We start from the raw sequence: 25,317 nt of genomic DNA on the forward strand, positions 1-25,317 counted from the left end.
TTTTTATAAAAATTTTTGATAAATCAATTATTTTACAATTTTTGTTAATATATAACTTTATTGTCAAAGATTCACACTGTCAACACATTAACGTTATTTAAAACATGGTAAGTACACAAAATGGCAAAGTTTCAATCTAGAAGAACACAAAAAGTGTGGTTAACACCAGTAATTTGACTATTGTAAGAACGGATTTCCCGAAGAGATGCGATGTGCTCTGTTAAAATCTTTGTTGATCGACCCTCTCAGATTGTTGGGCAATTCGTTCCACATGGATTCAGGCAAACGTTCTAAACAAAATCATCAAGCACTTCTTTAAAAAAATATCACAAACTCACCGTTACACCTGTAGGCCAAGTCAGACCAAACGATCGTTTCTTGTGAGAAGCAGAACACTCCCAGTCGTCCACCGTGAAGAGTCCTGTCAAAAATATTCCCCGAATCTGTAATTTTCTTATCCTTTTCGTAAATCTGCAATCGGATTAATCCAATTCTGGGCCTGTGGATGAGGTACCATCGGTACGACGTTTTCGGTCGCCATCCCATATTCCTTGCATCCTTCCACAACAATTTCACTTGATTTGGAGTATCTCCCGTGTGCCATAAGGAATTTCGAAGCATTTTTCCAGGACCGGTCTGCGAATCGACTAGTTTTATCTGAATACCTGCTTCTCCAACAGCACGGAAAGGGTTGCTGTCCCAGTAAGTCTGTTGGTTTTGCTTCCACATCACGACATAGAATTGTTTATTGCTCTGATAACTGAATATAAAACCGGCGTAATCGTCGTCGACATCGGTGCCTACGTAAAAGGTGCCTTCGAAGTCAACTCCGTCGAACTTGTCGTTGCCGACGGCGAGACCAGGGTCGCTGTTTACGGTCTGAGTGATTTCGGCTCCTTGGTTGTAGATCTCCCAGACTGGGTCCATTTGGGAAGAGCCTTCCGGGTCAAGGGCCACCGTTTGGTATTTGCTAAAGTCCGTTTGATAGATGAGGGAGTTGTTGGGACAGTTGTCGACATTGTCGCAGCGAGTATCGTTGTCAGTGTCGCATTGACAGGCGTCGCCGCGACCGTCGCCTAAAAATTAGACACGTTTTAATCAACCCCGCACTTTTCGTCTTATTAGACCAAGAAATTCCTCCCTTAATCAAGACAGTTAAAGTAAAAACGAATTCTCTGCATATGTTTAGGCAATTAATAATAATATTAATAATTGATGCTGTAGCGAACGAGCGATACCCGAACCCGCTTGCGTTGTTAAATTTAGTTGGTACCCTGTAGTCTCTTTAAATTTATTTCTCTTCTAAGTAAAATCAAAAAGCCTTATACTTGTTGAGATACATATAATAAATTATTCTTCTAGTAGCAAAACATTTTTATTCTAGACCAAGTGCAAATCCTCTTGATTTACTTTTTTTTACTTTAACGGATACTATTCCTTTGGCACTGACGACTACTTTTTTAAATCAACATATTTTTGGTGGTAAATTTTAAATAAAGTCCAAAAAATCCTGTTTTAAATTCCTCTTGCTTTTAGACAAAAAAAATTTTATGCTAAATGTTGCTCTATTTACCTAACAGACTTTATAATACACGGTGGGGAAAAATAATGTCATAGTTTGATTGTGCCATAAATTTGACAAATGGCATCTAATCTCATTGTGCTTTGATACTTATGTTGGTAAAAGATAGAAGAATTTGTTGTCAGCAACAATACACACCTGAAGAACGCGGAATTATTGTCATACCTCTTCTATGACCAATTTCTGTTCATAATATCTTTCGTTTTGGTGATGAACTGGCCGATCAGATCGCTAGATCTGAGGACGCCAAACTTTTTTCTTTGGACTCTCGCAAAATCTCGCGTTTAGCACAACGAACCACAACCTTGCAAGTATTGAAAGTCAACATTGAAAAAAGAAATCATCAATTTGCATTCAGATATTTAGCGAGAAACAATTCAAAATGCCGTACAACGAGCTCAAATGTCCTCGATTTCATGAGGTGGTCATATGGCCGATATAATTTTTTCAACTTCACGTCATCAATTTTGACACCTTTTTATAATCTTTCCGAGAAAACAGAACCCATTTATTTTTATTTTTAACAAAATGGCAGCCAATTTACAGTGTGACATTACTTTTGTCTCACTCTGTATGATAACAAAAATCGAATTACCATCAGAATCGAGTTGATCTGGGTTGTAAACTAGATAACAGTTATCTTGATGGTCCTTGTGCCCGTCATTATCTTTATCGTCATCACAGGCATCTCCAATATTGTCCCCATCTGTATCCAATTGATTTCCATTGGGAACTGTTGGACAGTTGTCAATTTGGTCGGGGATACCATCACTAAATTATCAAATAAACCTTTCAAAAATATGCACAATTACAACTTACTGATCCTGATCAGGGCCTACATCACACTCATCTCCAATGTTATCGAAATCACTATCCTTTTGTTTGGGATTATAGTTATGAGGACAATTATCACAAACATCCCCAATACCGTCATGATCTCTATCGCTTTGATCCCTGTTAGCAATCAATGGGCAATTATCCCTCTCATTCCTTATCCCGTCATTATCAATATCATCGTCACAACGGTCACCCTTTCTGTCATGATCCGTATCCTTCTGATCCGGATTCGAGTCATAAGGACAATTATCACACGCATCCCCGACTCTATCCCCATCTGAATCCTTCTGATCGAAATTAGGGACAAAAGGACAGTTATCCTTATCGTTGGGAATCCTGTCTTTATCTGCATCATTGTCACACGCATCTCCTACCCCATCACCATCACTGTCTTCCTGTCCAGAATTTGGAACATCCAAACAATTATCAAGCTTGCATCTTGGGTCACGACAAGGTAATCGCTGATCTGACCATCCGTCAAGATCATGGTCAGGCCCACAATATAACCCATTTCCTGCCCATCCAGTCTTACACTCGCAAGAGTAGGAATTCGGGCCGTGTTGGACACATTTAGCGTTTGCATCGCATTGGATGCCGCCAGGACAGTAGTTTTCCCCAAGACATGATCCTATGCTAGGGTCGTATCGCCCGTTGGCACACTCCACACAGTCGTAGGAACCCTAAAATAATTAAAATAATTTACATTTTTTGTGTTTTAATTTAAACCACCGCAATGAGCAAATTATTAGAAGATTAACTGCCGGTTTACAGAATATTTTAATCCCAATTAAATTTTAATCGCGATTAACTTGATATTTGTCAATGCATTTTAAATGGTAACTTAATTCGAATTAGTTTAATTTATGAAGTCATACTTGACTTCATAATACTTGAACATCGTCTACAAATTTACAATAGCTTATATGCAAATTTAAAGAAAGAGAAGAAAATAACAGTGTCGAGAACATTTAGGCCCAGTTTCTGGAAACATATTTAATGGAGAGATAAATTTAAACCTTAGTTAAAACATAGCAGCGCCAAACAGATATGCACTACCATAGCAACTAATTGAGAGATAAAATTTAAATGAAGTTTAATCGTATCAAAAATCGCGTTTTAATGAACCAAACAGCAAGAGTAATTATTTTGCCAAAATTTTGGACACTTCAAATAAGACTGCTGGTTGTATACGAATTAAAACAAAAATAATACATCACATCACATCATAAATCAAGAAACTACTGAAGAAGAAAAGAATTATTTTTGTTTTGGTATATTCATGTATGATTCAAGTGGTTCGTGGTGCATTAATTCTAGAGATACAACACATACATGGTGTTCGTTTTTCGAGCTCCAGCATGGGGATCTCAGTTATTGTACGAGATACGAGGTCAGTTAAATTAGGGCAAAGTTGCGCATTTTTATGCTGAACAATTATCTGCAAGAAAATTTAATGTGTCATTTTTAGTTTTTGAATTATTATAAGTAAAACATAAATTAGTAATTTTTGTTTTTACTTTTTCAAGCAAAAACTAAATAAACTGGGCGATGTTAACTAGGACATTCTTCAGGCACTTTTTACAAGGAATTTAAATCTGTCATCGACTCATCGTATTTTTCAACGCGTTCTTGATGTCAGAGTTACAACACTCAACTTTGGCTTTTCTTATGGAAGTCATATTCTCGTTTTTTATTTTTGAAAAGTGTTTTTATTCATGATTACAACTATACCAAAGAAAAAATTCAAAAAAAAAACATTTCCGAAGAAATCATAAAGCCAGATAAAATGAGCTGATTCAACATTGATTTTATTAACAAAATGGTGTGGCTGAGCGGGAAAATCGTTCACTTATAGAAATGTCATGATTAATGATTTTAGAGACAAATCTTGATTCTGGAGTGCAACAGTGAGCACTGCAAATTAATTATAGAACAAGTTTCATTCAAAAGTAAATATAAATTACGTTAGAACATTTGGTGGTGTAGTTCATATGTGAATTTAAAAAAAAAGTACAAAAAATAGGATAAAAAGCACTGAAATTAGTATTTGTTGGATCGAAAGTATATAGACTTTTAAACTCAGAAACAAATGGAATTTATGGTGCTCTTCCCTAACATATGTTAGGAACATATTGCTCAAATGCGCGTAATCTATAACTTTCTTAACGGGCTGTTAGAATTTAACTCTGGTTAAAATCGCGAATCTAGGAATTTTATTGGTTATTGCTACAACAACAACGATTAACGCTATTTAAATTTTAACAGTTTGATCACAGAATATACGCTTATTATTACTGTAAAAATTACAGCTGTTATTTAATTTCGTACTCCATAATCTCTGTTAACCTCTGTTAGCAATATTTCTATAGTACTTGAGTAACATTCTCTGTTAAATAAAAATAACAGAGGCAAAAATCGCGCCATAAACTATCAATGACAGTGACAGATTGTGAATTTTTGCGATGTTTTACCAAATTAATAAGAAATTATATTAAGAACATGAAAAATGGATAAAACCAGATGCTTAGAATCACGCAAACAATTCTTCCTTTATATTCTGAAGATGATCGATCTTAGAAAAAAATCATGGAGAAGGGGTGTTAGAAGTTCGTAGTTAACAAACGAATATATAAAGGGGTCTCAGCTAAGACTGTCGAGCCTGATATCTCAGATATTTGTCAACGGATTTTTATGAAATTCAAAATGCAGATATTTTAAAAGATAAAGATTAAAATCCGATTAATGCTCCAACTCAAGTCTTAGAAAGATAATTTTGACATGCCTTTTTAAAATGTTAAGCCTTTTAAGACTTATATTAAAAAATTTATCGTCAGTGAAAAATGCTGTCAGAAAAAACTCGTTCGTGGAAGACATGTGTTTCGCGAGAAAAATGAGAAACAAACTGTTAAACGTGGGTACAGATGCAAAAGCGTAGATCTCTATGAGACAAATGAGCACTACCAGAGAATTTTGATCAATCCTACTCGCAGAAACGTAACTGTCACGCAAGGGACATTTTACAATTATCTCTCACCCATACAAAGTTAAAAAAACAATATTTTTGACGTACTTACTTTTGGTACTGGATGCTTTAATTCTTTCAAAAAGGACTGAATCACTGAGCAACAACTGAAAAATTCTAGACACTTGAACATCCAGGACTTTGAAAATGTTTCGTACACTGCTGATTGGATTCTCTCCAAAAGCTTGAATTACAGCCCCAACTGTGTCTTCAAATTATTGACAATTCTTTGAACTTTAAATTTCATAAATAACATTTCACAAAATGTCCAACGACACTTTCCATAGGCGAATATTGATTCCTTTTTCAACAACACAGAAAATTCAGCCACTGTTGGTTTTTAAAGTAATTTCACCAAATTAAAACAATTTTACTTTTCTGACAGCGCACACACTTTTGACAGTTTTTTTTTCAGTGGTACACAAAATGCCGCAAAGAAATTCTTCATCAATTGTTTCAAAAGGTGACTGCCCAAACTACTATCAAAATTTGGTTTAAGTTTTTAACAACAATTTTTTTTTCTTGGATCAGCCGAGCGATTTGGTTAATTTTTTGTGTGGCCATTTATTTTTCGGGGTTTAATGATCCAATGGTAATTTGGCTTAATTTTAAATAAAAGAAATGTGTTTTACAATTTCATTTTTTAACTTGAGGTCATTTTTTTGCCCCAAATTGAAAGACCATCTCCTTAAATATGTGCATTGTAAGTTTCATAACAATCCGTTGACAAATAACTGAGATATTAAGCTCGAAAGTCTTAGCTGAGACAACCTGTATATGTTCATTATTGACAGTTACTTCAATTTTCTGAATAAAGTCATTTAATACTTTTACTTCGTATTTTCTACAAAAATAAACAAAAATAAATCGACCAAAAATTTCAGAAACTTTAATCTTCCAATTTTTGTATATTTTTGAGAACTTACCACAGTGTTGACGCAGTAGGCGTTCTGCCCGCAAGGGGCTGCTTGGCGGCACTCATCGATGTCTTCACAGCGTTGCTTGTTCCGTCGGGCTTCCTCTAAGCCCACTCCTTGGCTTCCGCGACTTCCGGTGAACCCAGGAGGGCAAGGGTCGCACCTATAGCCAGGCGAGAGGTTTGTACACCGTACATTTTCGTCACAAGGTTGAGCCAAGTCGCACTGGTTAAAAAAAAGGTAGAACAGATGGAGGTGAGGTTGCTTTTATTACCTCGTCCAGGTCATGACAGTTCGTTCCATTTCCGGTGGATCCTGGAGGACAACCTTCGCAATGGTAAAAGGGATATTCTTCGATGGGATAACATCTCACTCCTATAAGTGGAGTGCCCATGAATAACGACAATCACTCATTTTTAGCTAAATTTATTAAAAAAATATATAGACATTCCAAATATTATATAATAATAAGAAATAAAAAACTATGCTAAAATAATACTAAGTCTTTTTGGTGCGTTGTGTGTGAGTTACCACTTTTTTGAATAAAAATTTTGGGAGGGTTAATTCGTGCTTCGATACATATATAATGTAGTTCATTTAGTAAAACGGGTATCTGGCGTAAGGTGTCGTAACTCTGGGACTGGATTGTGGATTTTGGTGAGTCCAAATTGGCACGCACCCTAATAAAAAGAAAAACAAATAAAACAAAAACTTTTGTTTAAATCAACTATATTTAAGACATACAGGATTATTACATAGAATTAATCGTATTTCACATCACACGCAGCTAATAACATCTACAGAACCCTGGAATACAAAAAACTGAACCAATCAGCAGCCAGATGCTCTAACTACGTCCCACTGTAGCGTTTTTAGTAGTTTTGACAAGAACCACGTCTTACTGTAGCTTTAGTCACATGTTAAATACGCACAAATTGACAAGGAAAGCTAAACTATTCGGCAAACTTTTTGGAATCTTGTCGGAAAAATTAAGTCTACATTAATGACCTTACGACTAAAAGGGACAACATCATTAGTTTACATTATTATTAGTTAAACTAATATTTTTCACATGTAACATACATACTCGTATATTAATTTTCTGAAAACGTGTGCTTTACCGCTGGACAATATAAACAACTGTTTCCTAAAAGTGCCTTTCTTACATCTATAACAAGTGGGAGTCGACAAAATTAAACAAAATTTGTTTTCTCAGTTATTGAAATAATAGTTCTTTACTGTGCAAGGTGTGCTAAAGTAATTTTCATCAAGTTAACTTGACGAGAATCAAATTTTTTATATGTAAATCTATTTAGATTTACACATAAAAAATTTGCGCCGATCTACTCAAATGAATCCGCTGTCAATAAATGTCAAATTTGTCAGTTGTGAAATGCACAAATTGTTAGTTAACTACATTCAAAAGTTAAGTTGAACAGTAACTAAAATGTTACACTGTACAAAGAGACACTTTTATTATCGAAGCTTATTACTTAGCAAATGGAGAATGGCAATACTCACTGTCTTAATGCCTATCAGTAGTTCTATAAAGTGGAATTTCTGATTGTACATGAGAAATTCACAGGCGACTCGATGAAAATCATTTTAACACACCTTTTATACATATAAATGTTTAACTATGCAAATTAAATACATGTCAGATTCGCATAAAATACATCCTTTTATCCACAAGCAGAAAGTATACTTAGACCAAATCAATATTTTGGAAATTTTTCATTTGACGGTTTTAAATTTTATTCGGAAGTGAGCAGGGCTAGTCATAAAACGGTTGCTACTTATTTTTAAATGGTTTTTGACTTCATTTTACACTTTGCAATAATTAAGTTCAATTCAGTTTTGACAAATGGAAACTATTGAGATTAAAGAAAGCATTCCAGATGAAATTCTTGCTGAAGCAGAAATGTCAACTTTTGAATTATTGCCAAAGAAGTCAAACGAAGCTTACGAAAAAGGAATTTTCTGAGATTATAAATTGGAAGAAAAAAAGAGGATGTGCAAGATCAGTGATTAGAACTACCGAAGAGTTGTTCTTGACGTATTTCTTGAATATCACTAAAAGTACGCCTCTTTGTCATCTTGGACTAAATACTCCATCTTGAAGACATTGAAGGTGTAGAGAAATATTGATACTTATTGCTAAATTTAAATGCATATATCTTAATAATAAAATTTAAATACAATTTAATTTTGTAACGTGTTTTATGGTGCTTTCATAGAATCCGTGTTTTATTAATACCCATCATATCTCTTAGTAGTGGTAGTATTACGAAATTATAACCTAATAATAGTAATAATACAAATAATAAACTGGTTGTGGATAAACACAATTTGTAATAACAGAGATTAGACGCCGCACCATGTTTTTTAAAACCTTTTTTACCATAAAAATTATGAAAAATTTTAAAGTCCTAGAATTAAAAAGTACTTTGTTGGTAATACAGTTGTGGACAAAAATAAATTATTTTGCTGCTGTAACATGAAATTAAATGCCTGCAGAAATTCATCTATCTCTTGATTAGAAACCTTTCTTTGTCCAGACGCAGGATTTCTATTTATTTTTTCCTATTGTCGTAGTTTTTTTTTTTAAATAGTAAAGACCAAAGTTTTAGCATCATTGTAACAGGGGACAAGTCGCCTTATTGTCCAACCGTCCTTAGCTTTAGACATTATTTTCATTTTAACTAAATTTTAAATGTCGACAATGATCATTTTGATTACTTTGGAGCAATGTCCGTTTTACTCGTAGTCGGTTAAATTTTATTGAAAATCTGCTTAAAGACTTGTCCCAGATTTTTTTTCCACAACTAAATATTTACAAATAATACTTTATATACAAATTTCTTCCGGTTTTTTTCTGATGGTGAATAGTTAAAAATATAATAGAAAAATAAAATCGCACGCTACAACTTGCTCCCTTTTAGTCTTAAATGTAATCTAGTTTTTTTTTAGTTTTTTTTTTGTAGTTGAGCATTCCTTTAAAGTCAATTTCTGAAAGTATTATAACTCGAAAGAACGAAAACATTAGGAATTTATTAATTACCATTTTGGAGAAAGACTAGTCACACAAGCAACTAATTATCATAGTCATGGGGCAACGTACCTGGCCCACAGGGGTTCTCCTGGCAAGGATTCCGTCTTTGGCAAACTTCGCCATTACCCTCATATCCTTGCGGACAGCTTCCACATCGGTACCCTCTCTCCGAGTCTTCATAACATTGCACTCCTCTAAAGCAGGGCTGATCTCTACACGTGCGTCCTCTCCTGCACTGATACCCATTTCCAAAGAATCCTGATGGACACTGGCCGCACCTCAGACCTGTGGCGGTCTCTTCGCAGCGTACGCCCGGAGCGCACGGGTTGTGGGTGGCGCAGGTAGGGCGCACGTACTCCGGGGGTCGGCGTTTGCACAATTCGCATTCCTCAATGAGGTGGCGTAAATGGTCGATGACTTGCGAGTGTTGACCAATTTCTTCGTCGAGGCGGTTGACGGCGATGATTAGTTTGTTGATGACGTCGAAGAGGGCATCTGGAAGGATCAAATTGGAGTTGTGGGGTGTTAAAAAAAATAGAGACATACTCGTGTCAATAGCGTCGAGGATGGGGATGTCAGCGCGGTGGTCTTTACGGGGGCCAATGAAAGGGTCATCACGGAGGTAGCTGAAGGAGTCGTCGTAGTCTGCTTCCGGTTGGACGGGGCAGTTGTTTTTGCTGAGGACCATGCGGAGGTCTTTGTGGCCGTCGACGAACAAGGGGTATTTTTTGTCATGGAGCTACATAAGTTAATTAATTTGTAACCATTTTTTTACCGACCCCATCAGAAAATATTTTTTTCACCCTCCAAACAGGCCATAAAAGTACATCATTTCCTCTTTCGCTTTCCTTCTTCGAGGGAAATAACGTTCTGCCAGGAAGTTTGAAAGGTGAAAAACAATATTTTCTTATGAGAACGGCGAAAAAATTATATGTTCACTACTGGAGGGAAAGCCTTTTCTCTCCCTTAGATAATTACTGCCTTCCGCATTCTTCCTTTCGCATAAAATTATACTTTTATATAGGCTGTTTTAGGCTGTTTCAAAACTATGAAAATGCTTTCGACCACATATCGTATAGACTCGCCATACAGTGAGTTTATAGGCAGGTTATTTGAAACCAACATCTAAGGGCGAGAGGAGTAAGGGGCAAGAGGAAGCTTACTCCTTGTTCAATGGCAACTCGTAGTCACGGGACAAACAATTGAAAAAACATTACAAGTTTCAGAAACAAATTATATATTCGAGTTTAAAAAAAATGCCTTAGTTGAAATATTTCTAATTCTATCTTATGACATATAGTCCAGGAGCAAGCTACCCGAATTCAATATGGTCGTCCGGACTCGACAGCACACGATTACTGAAAACTGATTCTTATCTAGAATTTCCTGCTGAATTCGAAACTGTCGGTCGCTTTTTGATTTGAAATTGCCTTTCATTATGAAAAAGACGTTTTTTTGAAAATTTTTGAAAAACTAAAATTGCGCAAATTTTGTGTTTACATCGTCATATTTTCCTTCTGAATAAAGCTTGAAAATTAATTTTTTTGCACTAGATTCTCCTGTATCTGTAGATTCTAACGTATATAAACAAGCTTTAAATTTTACAAAAGAAAAGCAAGAAAATTACAATTTTCTTGTAACGTGTCAAATTTGTGTAGTGGAATTTTCGAGATGCGAGAAATTTTTTTATTTTAAAAGATAGACCCTAACATAAGCGAGATAAAATGATGCCAATAGTTCAGATAAGTTTTTGGTACAAGAATCATTTCGATATTTGTAATCCTCATCAAGTTATTGCAATTCAAAGTTACTGCAAAATGCGCGCGAGGTGGAGATCGCAGCATACCTCCCTTTGTAGTGAGTACACAACCACTGGTTCAAGCTCGCTAGGTCAAATGCCGCGCTATGTCGTTCAACTCCTCTTAGTTTTTATTTTATATTTTTTTCAATTACAAACATTTCAAGGGTCAAAAAATGGTAAATAATACAATCATCAATAATTTTTCACGTCAAAACAGTTTTTTACTAACTAAATCCCTTGCATTTGGTTAAAATCATGCATTTTATTCCTAATTGATCACTTTCTTAACTTTTTTCGTCGTTTTTTTAAATATGTGACTATAACTCAAGAATAAACTAAATTACTCAAAAATGCCTGAAATCACGTAAGTGCTTTTTAAATAATGAGTAATAAAGATTCTCCGTTCGATCACTTTTGTAAATACGTAAATTAGAATACAAACATTATTATTAAAGAATTTTCAATTTACCATCATGCAATATTTGATTTAAATCAGAAAAAGAAAGCAATTGCAGAGCTTCGTTTAATAGCCACAACATCTTTAAACTCGTTACCTGATGGTCTTACTTAAATCTCTGATTGGTTCATTCAAAATATTTCCAAGTGTTTCGTTAATATTCGTCAAACTTCGTGCTTCACGATTGTTATTAAAGGGAAAAATTGTAAATTTTGAAATAGACTACTTGATATATCTAAGATAGTGATAATAACACGTGTTCCCTCATTGGCCCTTTTTAAGTTCCTCTAGTTCTTTACAGCATGATAAAAAGAAAAATACAAATGCAGAATGATACTTTTCTGACTCCTGTAAGTTCCCAGTGGCGAAATGGTGGTCAATTTTCCGAACACGCTGTTTCTCTTAACATCACCTTATAAGAAAGGAGAAGCACAGTCAAAGTTGATCATTATATTCGTGTGTTCAGGATTGAAAATCACTACCCGTTTACTATGCTCCCAAATGCTTCAAAACGGAATCAATCAATAGCATTGTTTGTAATTTTTTCTTTAAGCGTTCAAGCACTTTTAAATTTAAAAACTTAAAGCCGATTTAAAAAATGCTCCATTAAAATTTAATCCCTAGTTAAAAGTTAACAATGGGGATAGATCAATCAAATTGATTCAGTCTTTAGTCACATAATCAGTTATTTTCGGATTAAATTAATGATGACTTGATGAGCAACTATAATTAAACACATTGTATAAACCAACCCTTTTTTGATAAATTTCGCTAACCGGGATATAATTTAGGTTAAAAAAGATATTTTTATTTTCTTTATTCGAAAGTTTTAGCAGGTATACCTCAGCTAGAAACGGAATTACTTCGAGAAGGTTAGCAAGAACAAACCGCAAAATCACAAATTAATTCCAATTCCATACAGAATGGCAAAAATCATAATAATATGATTGTTGCCATTTTGCGTCTGTAAGAGTATTTGTGATTTGAAAAGTCTTTGAAATGATTTATTGACAGATTTCGCCAAACGAAATGGACAAATCACTAAAATACAGATTGGTCCCGATATAGCATGTCAAATAAAATCCAGTAACAGGTAATTATGAGTAGAACTCTTCTAACAAAAATTTTTAATACTTACTACAATCCTACATTCATTTATAGACAGATTGTATAATATACATTCGGTTCACTTTCATAAAAACCTTTGTGGTGGAAATTGGATACTCTTGCCATTAAGTATATTATTATTATAATTATATTATTATGAAAATAGTTATTTACACTTCAAAGTTTTTACTGTAAAATAATGTTGATTAAAGCCTTGTTCAATTTAGTCAACATAATAATATAGAACCTAATAATATAATATAGGAATAATAATATAACCTAATAATAATATAGAAACCTGAGAAGTTCGATGTAGAATCAGATTAAAGCTCTGCCTCACAACAATGGTTTCGGACTCCTGTCATCTTTACAAGGCGAAATATCAGATACCGTAAAACTAAACCTGTTGGTGAATCATGTGCCTCCTTCTGTATATGAAAATATCTGTGATTGTACGACATACGAATCTGCTATTAACATTTTGAAAAATTTGTACGTCAAACCGGAAAATGAGGTATTTGCTCGGCACAGAATTAGTGAATTCCTACTTACAAGTTTTAAAACGATTAAGTAAAGACTGCAGTTTTACAGCGGTAACGGCGGAACGTAACAAAGACGATTTTATACGTGATGCGTTTATTAGTGGTCTACAGTCTTCTCACATAAGGCTGCGTATGTTGGAAAACAACACTGCTCGTTCAGAAGAAGTTTTTGATGAGGCACGAGCTTTAGAAGCAGCTCAATTACATTCTGAATCCTACATATCGTCGCCAATTCTCAATGCTATTACTGATGCTCAGCCAATCAAAGAAGAAAATAAAGGTAAGGATACCCTTACGTCAGCAGCTGTGACTTTGAAGTGCTTTTTTGTGGAAACTCAAAACATCTACGTTTGAACTGTCCAGCTAAAAATGTCATCTGTCATTGTGGAAAAAGTCATTTTTCCAGAGTTTGTAAATCGTCTAGTAGCATTTCCAAAACGCAGTTTTCGTCATCCTAGGTCGTCATCTAATAAGAGATTTTGAAAAAGGCATTCGTCATTTGCTGTCTCTGCAACTATTTCTTCTAGTATTTTGTTGAAAACTGTTGTACCAATACAATTAAACGGGGTCGCAATTGAATGGTCTAATAGATACGGGAAGTTCACATAGTTATATCGACTTATGATGTTATCTTCAAACACCAATTCAGATCTATGGCTACAACATTTTTTTTTAAATCTAGAAGACACCGCAGGATTTTGAATTCATAAAAGAAGAAACTCAGAAGTTGAACTGTTATCTGAATAGATTATTGAACCCAGCGAATCACCGTGGCGTGATCAGGCTTTAGTTACAATAAATGAAAATCATAAGAAAAGAATGGTTATTGATTATTCTGAAACAATCAATCGATTTACATTGTTAGATGCATATCCCCTCCCATATATTGATGAACTTGTACGTAAAGTCTCCTAGTACGAAATCTTCAGTACTATAATTGATCTTTGTAGTGCTTATCATCAAATTCCAATTAAAGATGAAGATAAACCTTATACTTCTTTCAAGACTTGTGGTAGATTGTATCAGTTTTGTAGAATACCTTTTGGAGGTAAAAAATGGGGTAGCCTGTTTTCAAAGAAATATCGACAATATTATTCAAAACGAAAATTTGAAGTTTGTTATTTGGACAATGTTACAGTGTGTGGAAGAAATCAAACAGAGCACAACATCAACCTTCAAAGATTTTTAAATGCTGCTAAAAAGTTTTATTTAACATTAAACATTGAGAAATGTTCTTTTTTTGCAAAATCTATCAATCTTTTAGGATATACTATCATTGGAAAGACTATTAAACCCGATTGTGAAAAGCTTCGACCACTCTTAGATTTTCTGGTACCAACCAATTCTGCTTCTTTGCGTCGGGTGCTGGGAATGTTCGTTCATTATTCAAAATGGATAGCTAATTTTTCTGAGAAAATTCGTCCTCTGGTAATTTGTAAAAGTTTTCCTGTCTTTTGAAGCGATATGTGCTTTTAAAAATTTAAAATCAAACATTGCTAGTTCTGCTATAATGTCTATCGATAACAAAGCCATCTTTGTGGTTGAAACTGATGCATCAGAATTCGCAATTGGTGCGACGCTTTCATAAACTGAAAAGCCAGTAGCTTTTTTCTCTAGAATCCTTTCAAACGAAACAAAAGCATTCGGCTATCGAAAAAGAAGCTTATGCGATTGTGGAAGTATTACGTAAATGGAGGCATTATTTAATAGGAAGAAACTTTAAATTAATAACGGATCAGAAATCAGTTTCTTTCATGTTGAATTCTAATTCTGTTAGTAAAATTAAAAATGATAAAATCATGCGATGGCGCTTGGGACTTTTTATGATATAATCTATCGTCCAGGGAAAGATAACACGGTAGCTGATACATTGTCCAGAATTTGCTCAGTAGTGGGAGTTAACTATAAGATTTTGATAGATCTTCATGCTTCTTTATGTCATCCAGGAATAACTCGTATGTATCATTGGGCACGTTGTAAAAATCTGCCTTTTCAAATTGAGGATGTTCAAAAGGTAATGTCATCTTGCGACGTTTGTGCTGAACTTAAGGTTGAACTATACTAGGAAGTATTGTGTTTCTGGCTCACACGATGGCCCAATATTTAGCACCGTATTAGATAAGACTTTGTAAAAGTGAAGGAATTCTTATTAAAGCAACCTCGGCTTTTGAAAGATTAAACGGTCGTGGTCGAATTGGTTCCCAATAATCTCTATAAGTATAATTCTGTAAAAGGTGATGGTCGAATTGGTTCCCGGGTGATAGTCGAATTGGCTCCCGCATGAGCAGGTAGGTAAAAAGGATTAAGCCAAATATATGTTAACATTTCAGATTTAAAGCTGGTAGAAATGTTCAAATAATTATTTTTTTGGCACAAAATCCAACAACAATGTTCATTTATTCATGGCTAACTGGTTATTTAAAAAAAAGGAGAATGTAATTTTTAAGCCCAATGCTCTCCTGTAAATTTCATAAAATGTTTCGTCAAGTAATGACTATTAAGACATCTCACATGATGACGTTGCGTTCGTTAATATGTCTATTAATACCATGGCCTCCTTGATGTATGGAGACAACTTCGTTGTTCAGGCCTGGCGCATCGATAAGCTTCAGCGGTTTTTTTGAAACCGTAGATGGCGCCCTATTTAGCGCACTGACGTTTATGTGACAAATAGCATTTGTGAGGTTAAATCCGAAAAAAAATTGAATTTAACAAGTACAATCATCATAAGAGAAGGTGAAAAAGAGCCCACAATGTAATTGATAATTTCTAAATACAAAAACTCAAAAAAATTTACAAAGTAGTAGATTTTTTTCGGGAGTTTGGTGATCCACGAGCGGTGCTTGAGAGTGAGCAGAGGTCCAGACAGGGACTTTGGAACAGACGGTTCAGAGACACTCCAGCAGAGAGTAACGCAGCAGAAGAACGCTGGATCGAGCTTTTTTAAACCATTTCATTTGAAAAAAACGACTTCCTTTGTACATTTTACTAGAACTAAATTAACAATAGCAGGTTTTGAAAATACGTGTGTGCAAAATAGTTTTATTTGCCTAAACAATGTATTGCAAATATCTGCTGGTTAAAAGGTTGCAAATACCTTTCAGAAAACTTAAGCCATGTCTTAAAAATCACAGATTTGTAACGCATTCAACCTTAACCATTGGTAAAACCATAGAGTATGCATAATAAATGAAAGGTACTTTGAAACATCGTTTTCTCTGCATCTGTGTCTGCGTACTAGTGCCGTAGGTTATGCTTAAAATACTTATAAACGATGAACAATCAATTCACCTTAAAATAATTTATATATCTTCTGAAGCTGAAAATAAAAAATCCAAATGATCGTAAAATGATTTCCTGCAAAAGTTACACTATCCAAACGTTCATTCAGGGCATAACTTTAGAATTATCCTCACATTTTCAACGTATTTCACGAATGCACACTTACATCTTTCAAATTTATTAGTCTTTAACCTCAAAAATGGTATTTGTCAAATAAACGTCAGTCCGCTAAATGCAGCGCCAGTGGAGAATCAGCCGAACTTAACGATGCGCCAGGCCTGAACAACGAAGTTGCCTCAATACATCAAGGAGGCCATGATTAATACTATTAAAGCGTCAAAATGGAGACAAATTACAAATATAATTTTAAAATTTTTCGACATAGTACCCATTAAGTTCTATGCGCCTTCTCCATCGTTTTGGAAGTACTTGAATACTCGAAGAAATATTTATCCACAGCCTTTAAATTGTTAAAATATGTTTTGTTTTTGAACGTTTTGGAACTTGTAAATTTGTTCATACACTTACAAACGCCATTTCTGTTATCATAATACTTTAATCTGTTTACCTGACCTACCTGACTGACGGGAACCAATTCGACCATCCCCGGGAACCAATTCGACTATAATTAAAGAGGATTACAGAATTTGGGAACTAATTCGACTCGTCCCGATTAAACATAGATTTTAAAAGACCGCTCCCATCAACAACCAGAAATCAATATAGGCTTACTATCGTTGATGAATTCTCACGTTTTCCATTTGCTTTTCCACGTTCAGACATGTCTGCTTCAACTGTTACAAATAAACTGTCAGAATTGTTTTCAATGTTTGGTACTCCTTCTTATATTCACTCAGATAGAGGAATATCTCTGATCTCTTAAGAGCTAAAATTATATTTAAATTCTCGCATATTGCTACAAGTCGTACAACTCCCTATAATCCACAAGGAAATGGACAAATAGAAAAGTATAATGGCATCATTTGGAAAACAGTATTATTAGCATTAAAATCTCGAAATTTAAAATTCTCTCAGTGGGAAGTAGTGTTACATGATGCGCTTCATTCTATTCGTTCATTGCTGTTGTAGTGCTATCAACACTACTCCACACGAACGTATGTTCCATCATCTTCGAAGATATGCAAATGGATCGTCAATTCCAACTTGGCTATCTTCCCCCGACAGAGTGTTGATGAAAAGATATAATCGAGCCAGCAAATATGAACCACTCATTGAAGAGATGCAACTCATTGAAGCTAATCATGCTCACATTCGTCTACCTGATGGAAGAGAAACTACAGTTTCAATACGACATTTAGCAACGGCCGGTATTTCCAAGACCAAGACCAAGACCAAGAACCTGAGATTCCGAATTCTAACAACTCTCATTCAGAACCAAAAACTAATGAAAATTTAACTCATCTTATATCAGATCATCCAGAAAATAAACAAAACATACAAGACATGCCAGTTACAAATGAAGAGTATGTAATGAACACAAGGCCCAAAAGAAATAGAGCATATCTCGAAGATTATTTACGATACTAGTCTACAAGATAGGAGTGGGAAAGAATGTTGTATAAATTATCATATTGCCGTTTGCTGTTACTATGAAAATAGTTGTTTACACTTTAAAGTTTTTACTGTAAAATTATGTTGATTAAAGCTTTGTTCTGGAAGGTCTATTTCACTTCAACCACCACGTTTTTTGCATCGAAAAGCTTCAATGATTGTGAATACTTCCACAACTTACTAGTTTTACCATTTGGATTATTTTGTCAAACGTAACGTCATATTTCCCTCAGAGTTCCTTTATTGGGATTGCTGGGACACTGAACGTCAAACCGAGCCAATTTTGTATTATGTGGATAAGGTATATATTTGTATCCCTTTTTAGTAGAATTTTTGTTAGTAACTTATGTCAAAGGTTTATGTCGAAAATAATTTCAAGGTTATAATTTTTGTCCAATGCATAAAATGACATAATTTTACGTCAAATTTAACCAGGGACCTAGGAAACATAGGAATTTTGGAATTACTATTTAAAAAAAGAAAATAATTAAATACCTACAATATTAATGTTCACATTTCTGAAATTTTTCAATAATTATTTTAATATTAAATACATAACTTAAAATATACTACAATGCTAAAAATGCTTTTCTTTCAGTCACAATTTTTAGTTAAACATCTCGTCCCATTTCTTAAAGTTAAGGGAAAAATGTTTATGATGAAGAGTTTAGACGTAAAATTCTTGTACTTTTGAAGAAATCTCTTTTAAAATTCGGAGTTCATCAAAAAAAAAAAAACAGTGAACTGACGACGACTGCCAATCTAAACCATTTCTAAACGCAGTTAGTCGACAAAAAATGGAAACAATTTTTGACAAATTTATTTGACTTTTCGCCAAATTTGAAGTAAAACACATCATCTGTAACACCATTGATTTCTATCCCAATTTGTTTTTTTACACATTCCAATGGACGTATATGAAACAAAATTTCGAAAATTGACATTCAGTGTTCCAACTCACCCAATATAGGAATTCTAATTTCCCCTTCAATGTTAAAATCATAAATAAGAGTTAATCTACAGGTACTGTATTATTACAGCTTATGTTGATACTTGCGCAGATGTCTCAGAATTATTCAAAATAGTACGGTTACTTTGAATCTAGTTAAGACATCGTTAGCTCCTGAAAGTTTCAAAAAGAAAAAAATAATACCATTCTGGAATCTTTTCGCTTATTTTGGATTAGTCTTTGCGAAATAATTGTGCATTTGATTGGAAAACGTACGTACTAAAACGCTGGAAATGTAATATTTTTTGTACTCATAGCTTTTAGATAGCTATTTCCCGGTTACCTCAAGCCTGTGGGAAACGGACTTTCCTGTACTGCGGTGTTTTTTACTTTGCAACATTGGCTAGGGACATTTAATAATAGGTTGGTATCGTTACTGTTAAGATGGAAACGATACTTTTTTTAGACACATTACAGTTCATGTTAATTTGATGATTGTTTGGTATGTTACCCACCCATCAGCAAAAAGAACTAAATTATCAAAACAATTTTTTTTTCAGATATTCGTTACAAAAAATGTTGTACTTAACTTGTTTGTAAAGTAAAGCAATTTCCAAACTCGTTAGGTAAATAACTATTATAACGAATTTCCAAAATTATTGTGCTTCATGCTAAAACCCAATTTAGCAAAATCTTAAGAAAAACTGATGTTTTAGCTCGAAAACGGAATACTCCGAAAAGCCTTCTTAGCACATTTTAGTATAGTAATTTAGCAATTTCTTGGGTCAGTATACCAAAAAAATTGTTTTAGATCAAAAAGTTTGTTAAAGTATTACTGCAGAAAACTGCGAATCCACTGTGATTTAAAGTGCGATTGTGAACATATTTATAAACATATTGCAAAGTAAAATATTTTATGAGCTTTGAAAACTATTAAATTTTGGTAAATTTCCAATAAAAAACACTACCGAAAAAACTGATAAACCTTAAATTCTAGCAGTGTTAAAAAGAATACACCTATAATAAATAATATTTTCAGTTTAATTTGTTGAGGTACCTATACACATAAAAAAATGGTTTGAGGACTTACCACTTCTACTCTTGGCTCTACCATAGACACATACATGTCTTTCATCGCCTTGGGGGTGGCCACCATCCCATAAGAAACACAGTTTATGTACAACGTGGCATGTGCTCCTGGTTGTGTCTGATTTACGGCCAGAATCAGCGATTTGATGATGCTATTCTCATGAAGAGAGTCAACTTTGAAATGCTGGATTCGGCGACGGTCATCCTCCACAGTTTCAACAATGACTGCATCAAAATGTAATTTGGTCATACTTTCACAATTTTATATACAAACCTCGCTTCGTGCTTCTATCAAGTTTAAGCTCAAATTTCTGATCGGTTCCTGGAAATTCAACCGCAAAAAGCGTCTCTGCATTATGTACAATTCGTCGTTTGGGTTTGATGTGATTGATATAAACGATGAAATCATTCTTTTCGATCACTTCTTCCAGTTGTTTGGTCGTTGCTGCAACGAACCGTTTTTTATAGCTCAACTTGTGACAAATAAGGAGTGATTATTGGCAACGGGATCGCGCAAACAGTTCCGTGTTGCTTTGAACTGTCTGTGATTCGAGAAAAATGGATAAGAAGCAAATGTAGGGCAGTGGTTTTAGTGGAATATGAATTGTATATTTGCAAACGTAAATATTTAGATTTTTGGTTTGACAAGTATTCTCGTAAACGGAGATTATGATTAGGAGAACGGGAAATAACATTTAAGCGGCGGAAATTTTATTTCAAGGAAAAATTAAGAGACTAGAGTTAATCAATCGTTGTTTTCGTTGCACAAATCTAAGAAGAGTTTAATGATGCTTTACAATTAATTGTTTATAATGAAATTCAATATTCATGATTAAACTGTTTTGTTTGATGTAAAAAAGATTATTTTTGGATTGGGTTCAACACGATTAAAGAATCTATTTATTTCACTTTTTATACAAACACGATACTTTGGCTGACTAATTGGCTGTTGTTTCGTTCACACTTTTAAAATAGAAGAGAAGCTAGCTAAAGACTAGTAATTTAAATTAATCTCGTCGTTAATTTATAGCTTGTCAAAACATCTTGCTTAATTCTTGATAATTTTGCGAACAAAATAATTCTATTAAACTATTAAGGTAACTCTGCGTTTGTGATAAATATCAGCTAATTATTTAATCCCATAACTGGCAATTACAACTAACCTACAAACATTACGTTTTCAAGATTGTTGTAAATATTGAGCAACCATAATAAAACATATAAGACGTGATTCTACTGTCAGCACACCAATTAAGGTTTGAAATTTTTCATATGAGATTATTGAACTCCGAAAAAGAAACACACTCCGACACATTTAAAAAAGTAATTCTAGAGTTGTTATTTAAAAAAAATTAAAATATTATAACAAATTATTTGCAAAAATAATTTCTAAAAAAAATTACTCCTAACAGGAGAAGCAAAAGAATAATGATAATGAAAATATGGTTTTTGGATTTGTTTTTTTGTATGTTTGTTTTTTATTTATAGTGTCTCATCAGACAATTAAAGAAAGTTTTGAGTTTAGAATGCTTATTAATTGTATACCATTCAATTTTTCACTCACATTTAACCTATGGAGTGACTTTTTGGGGTAATGCCTCTCACGGTAATAAAATCTTTAAAATTCAGAAAAGAGCAATTAGGGTCATAGCTAACATTAGCCGCTATGATTCTTGTAGACCGTGGTTCATAAAATTTAACATAATGACACTTGCTTCAACATATATTTATTTCTTTTTGCTTCAAATCCACTAATGCAACATGCAGACTTTCATAATCATTACACACGATCAGCACAACTACTTCTGCCACCCCGTTTCAAGAGTAGCAGTGCCGTTAGAAATACATTAAACCTCAATCTTTATAATAAGCTTAGTCCAAACACAAAGTCTCTTAAATTAAACGCTTTTAAAACTGTTATTAAAAGGTACCTTATAAATGAATGTTATTATAGTATAAATGAATTTTTATCTAGTTCACTCGCGATCTAGCTGTCTCTCTATTCGTAATTTATACCAATTTTTATGTAATTTTTCTTCTTTTTGTTATCTGTTTAAGTTGTCATGTTTATATTTATATTTATTATTTTAAATTATATTATAATATCCTAATTAGTATCCATACGTGACGTGTTTAATTTCTGTGTATATAGATAAGATGAACGAATAAATTATTATTGTTATTATTATTATAGTATACCATGAAAGTTTTATTTGATGAGTTCTCTAAATTTGATTATCTTATTTTTCTTTCAAAACGTATTTTTTTCCACCTCGGGTACATATTCCCAAAATACCTAACTCTATAGGGGATCATCAAATAAAACAATATTAAATGCAAATTAACTTTAAACCCTTTACAAGCTTTGCCAAATTTGTTCCAAGGGGGAAGCAGTTTACAGGACATTTAATTGCAACAAACTTTTAATCCCTTTATTACTTTTAAAGAAATTATATTTTATATCCGTGCGAAGAATCATTTTTACGGCTTAAAACCTTTAGAATACCAAATTTGCACAAAGATCAAATAAAGCTATAATTTATATCGCTCCAAAAAATCAATGTTATTAAATTTTCAACGTCTGTGCTACAAGTAATTTACAAAATTTACTTAAATAAATGCAAGTACAAAGCGATCAGAAAGTCCTTCTATCAAGTAGGCGTATTACTTGAAATCGTGTGTCCGATGTCGTGCATTAGTTCAGCCTGCTGTCAAAATTTAAACTGAATTTACCTGAAACGTAAAGTTATGATGCCGTGAATACTTAACACAAATAACACCCGAACGCTACATGACCCTGTCTGTGGGGCAAAATTGGATTCCAACAATAATTTAATTTGCAAATTTTTTTGACATTTGGCTTGAGTTCCGTAAACATACGTCCTTTAATTTCTAAGCTTACTTGATAGAAGGACTTTTTGATCGCATTGTATAATGAAATAAGAATAATTAGTTACAATCAAAAAATTGTGAAAATGGTAAACTTGTATCAAACTCGTAGTCTAATAATAATAATTCTCATTTTAAAAAAGAAAAACATTTTGTGTGATACTTTTTTTAACATTTTAAACTATTTTGTTTTTCTAAATATTTTCAACAATTACATTTTTGAACATCTAATTTTTCTGTTGCAAACACATCGCATGCTCATGTTACTATGAGTGCTACCAAATTTGTTGTTGTGAGTCATTGATTAAAAAATGTAGGTTTATTGTTAAAAAAAATAACATTTCAACCAACTGTACTAAATTTGCCACCTTGAGTCAACGAAATAAAAATAATTTCAGAAGTGGGTGATATTTTCAGGACTTCCGGTGTGCATTCTTAATTAAAATAGCTATGCTTCCTATTTGTATTAATTCAGTAATTGTCAACAACACAGTTACAATAAACTAGTCAAGGTTGTGAATGTTACATAAAATTCGAGGGTGGAATTAAATAATCTTTCAAGGTAAATCTTTCAACTAATAATTTTATTGTAGTTGGAAACAAGGCAATTATTTGCGAAAAATGTTAGAAAGCCTTACTTGTGTCAAAAGTAACGCCGTCTCCAAGCGTCGCGACGCAGCAGACGAGCCAAACGGCCGCTGCAACCCCCTTCATCTCTTCTTCACAGTCACTTCACAGCTTAGCGCCTTGCTCGCGACTGGACAAGTGCTCTCTTAGTGGACTTACTTGGAATGATGTGTAGGATTTCGTCATCGGAGACATGCTCCTTATTTGTTCCACCACCAGCCAATTATTGTCCAGTTCTCTCTCTAGGTGTGTTGAATAAATTTCGGGAATTGGACGGAAAGCCTTCAGAAAAGAGCCTCGATTTACATAAACATCTGTTAGTCGCATTGTGATGGCATGGATGCGTGGCCCAGTTGTAATATCCATTTATAGAAGACCACAACAAAAACACTTTCCAATTGTAGCAATAATGTCGTTGAGATATGCGTATGGGACGGGATGTAGGAGTGAGTGACGGGATTGCCCAATCTGGGCTCATTTGGGAGCGCCTGCTGCTTTTTTCTTGTTTATTGGTAAAAAATCGCGTGGGTTTGGGACATGTCTTTGAGCTATTAGGAACTTCCTGTAAATTATTGCTCATTCCGGGTCGAATTTGCTCAATTATACACGGGGTGATTCATAAATGGATCGAGCAGAAATGTCACGCCGTAAAGGTCGAGGCGGCGTTATGACATTTCATGGTTTGTTTAGTGATGATTGACTGATGAAGTGATGACTGATGGTGCCACTAAGGTTGAAACAACTATTATAACGAGCTAACAGAGCTTTTACATTTTTTTGTCATATCATTTGGCACCCAGACATGTAATGAGTATTAACCACATTTATTATAATTTAGGACATATTTTGGTAAATCACTTTTGACAAGTTTTATTATTATTCTTTGGAATAAATCGCTATGCCCGTATTATAATACGATGTTGTTTCTGTCATTATTGTTTATTTCTAAGATTAAGAAAAACAACATCATTACTTTTATTCGATACAAATTTTATTTTTTATACAGGGAGATTCTAAAGTGTCGGACCAATTCTTGTATAAGGGACGTTCTGTAAAACGCAAAAATAAAGATTTTTTTCGTAGCAACATGATTTTTACTTTTTGATATATTTTTTTATTTGTTTGCTTTAGCAAGCGTTTTAATTGTTGTTCTTTTATTTCCAGTGATGTTAAATTTAATTTATCTTTTAATTTGCGAGTTTTTGTTTAAAACATTATGTCACTATATTCCATTTCAGTTCATAGTATAATTGCAACAGTACATTTGAATTTTTTGGAGTGAAAACTAAAGCATAAATTGAGAATTTCTATATAATTAAAGAAGTCTGTGTTAAAGTAAAGCCCAGCGACACACTTTGAGCTAAGAAAATCCACTAGAAACTTTCAATTTGTGCTCCAATTCATACAAAAAAATGCAAATGCGCTGTTGCAAAATTCTCCTGTAAACTGAAATGTGATATAATTGGTGGTTTTTTGTTAACATACCTATAGGATGTTCTGTAAATGGACCGCCATCGGTTCACTGCGAACTCACAGGAGTAAGAATAGTACAATGTGTTTTTAAATGATTCTCATCTAATCGTCTGTGAATT

At 33.8% G+C, this 25,317-nt stretch overlaps 1 protein-coding gene and 1 long non-coding RNA gene across 2 annotated transcripts; both read right to left on the reverse strand.

Moving 5' to 3' along the window:
• Positions 1-38: 38 nt before the first annotated feature.
• Tsp (Thrombospondin) lies at positions 39-23,967 on the reverse strand. Its single transcript, XM_961997.5, has 11 exons — positions 23,737-23,967; positions 20,484-20,654; positions 20,211-20,434; positions 9,957-10,149; positions 9,480-9,905; positions 6,633-6,733; positions 6,368-6,583; positions 2,402-3,099; positions 2,178-2,353; positions 339-1,076; positions 39-290 (listed from the first exon to the last, which is right to left on the reverse strand). Exons 1-11 carry the CDS (start codon positions 23,810-23,812, stop codon positions 178-180), a joined length of 3,132 nt encoding a protein of 1,043 aa, XP_967090.1. The 5' UTR covers positions 23,813-23,967; the 3' UTR covers positions 39-177.
• LOC135265711 (uncharacterized) lies at positions 15,863-17,526 on the reverse strand. Its single transcript, XR_010333511.1, has 2 exons — positions 16,415-17,526; positions 15,863-16,311 (listed from the first exon to the last, which is right to left on the reverse strand). It is a non-coding gene; the product is annotated as an uncharacterized LOC135265711 (long non-coding RNA).
• Positions 23,968-25,317: the final 1,350 nt, after the last annotated feature.

The sequence above is a fragment of the Tribolium castaneum genome, chromosome 3 (genome assembly GCF_031307605.1).
Source record: "Tribolium castaneum strain GA2 chromosome 3, icTriCast1.1, whole genome shotgun sequence".
NCBI lineage: Eukaryota > Metazoa > Arthropoda > Insecta > Coleoptera > Tenebrionidae > Tribolium > Tribolium castaneum.

Coding starts and splice junctions, on each gene's coding strand:
- Tsp (XM_961997.5), bottom strand. CDS start 23,812: ATGAAGGGGGTTGCAGCGGCCGTTTGGCTCGTCTGCTGCGTCGCGACG. Junction 6,584..6,632: donor ACTGTCATGACCTGGACGAG/GTAATAAAAGCA, acceptor TTTTTTAACCAG/TGCGACTTGGCTCAACCTTG. Junction 2,354..2,401: donor GTAGGCCCTGATCAGGATCA/GTAAGTTGTAAT, acceptor TTGATAATTTAG/TGATGGTATCCCCGACCAAA.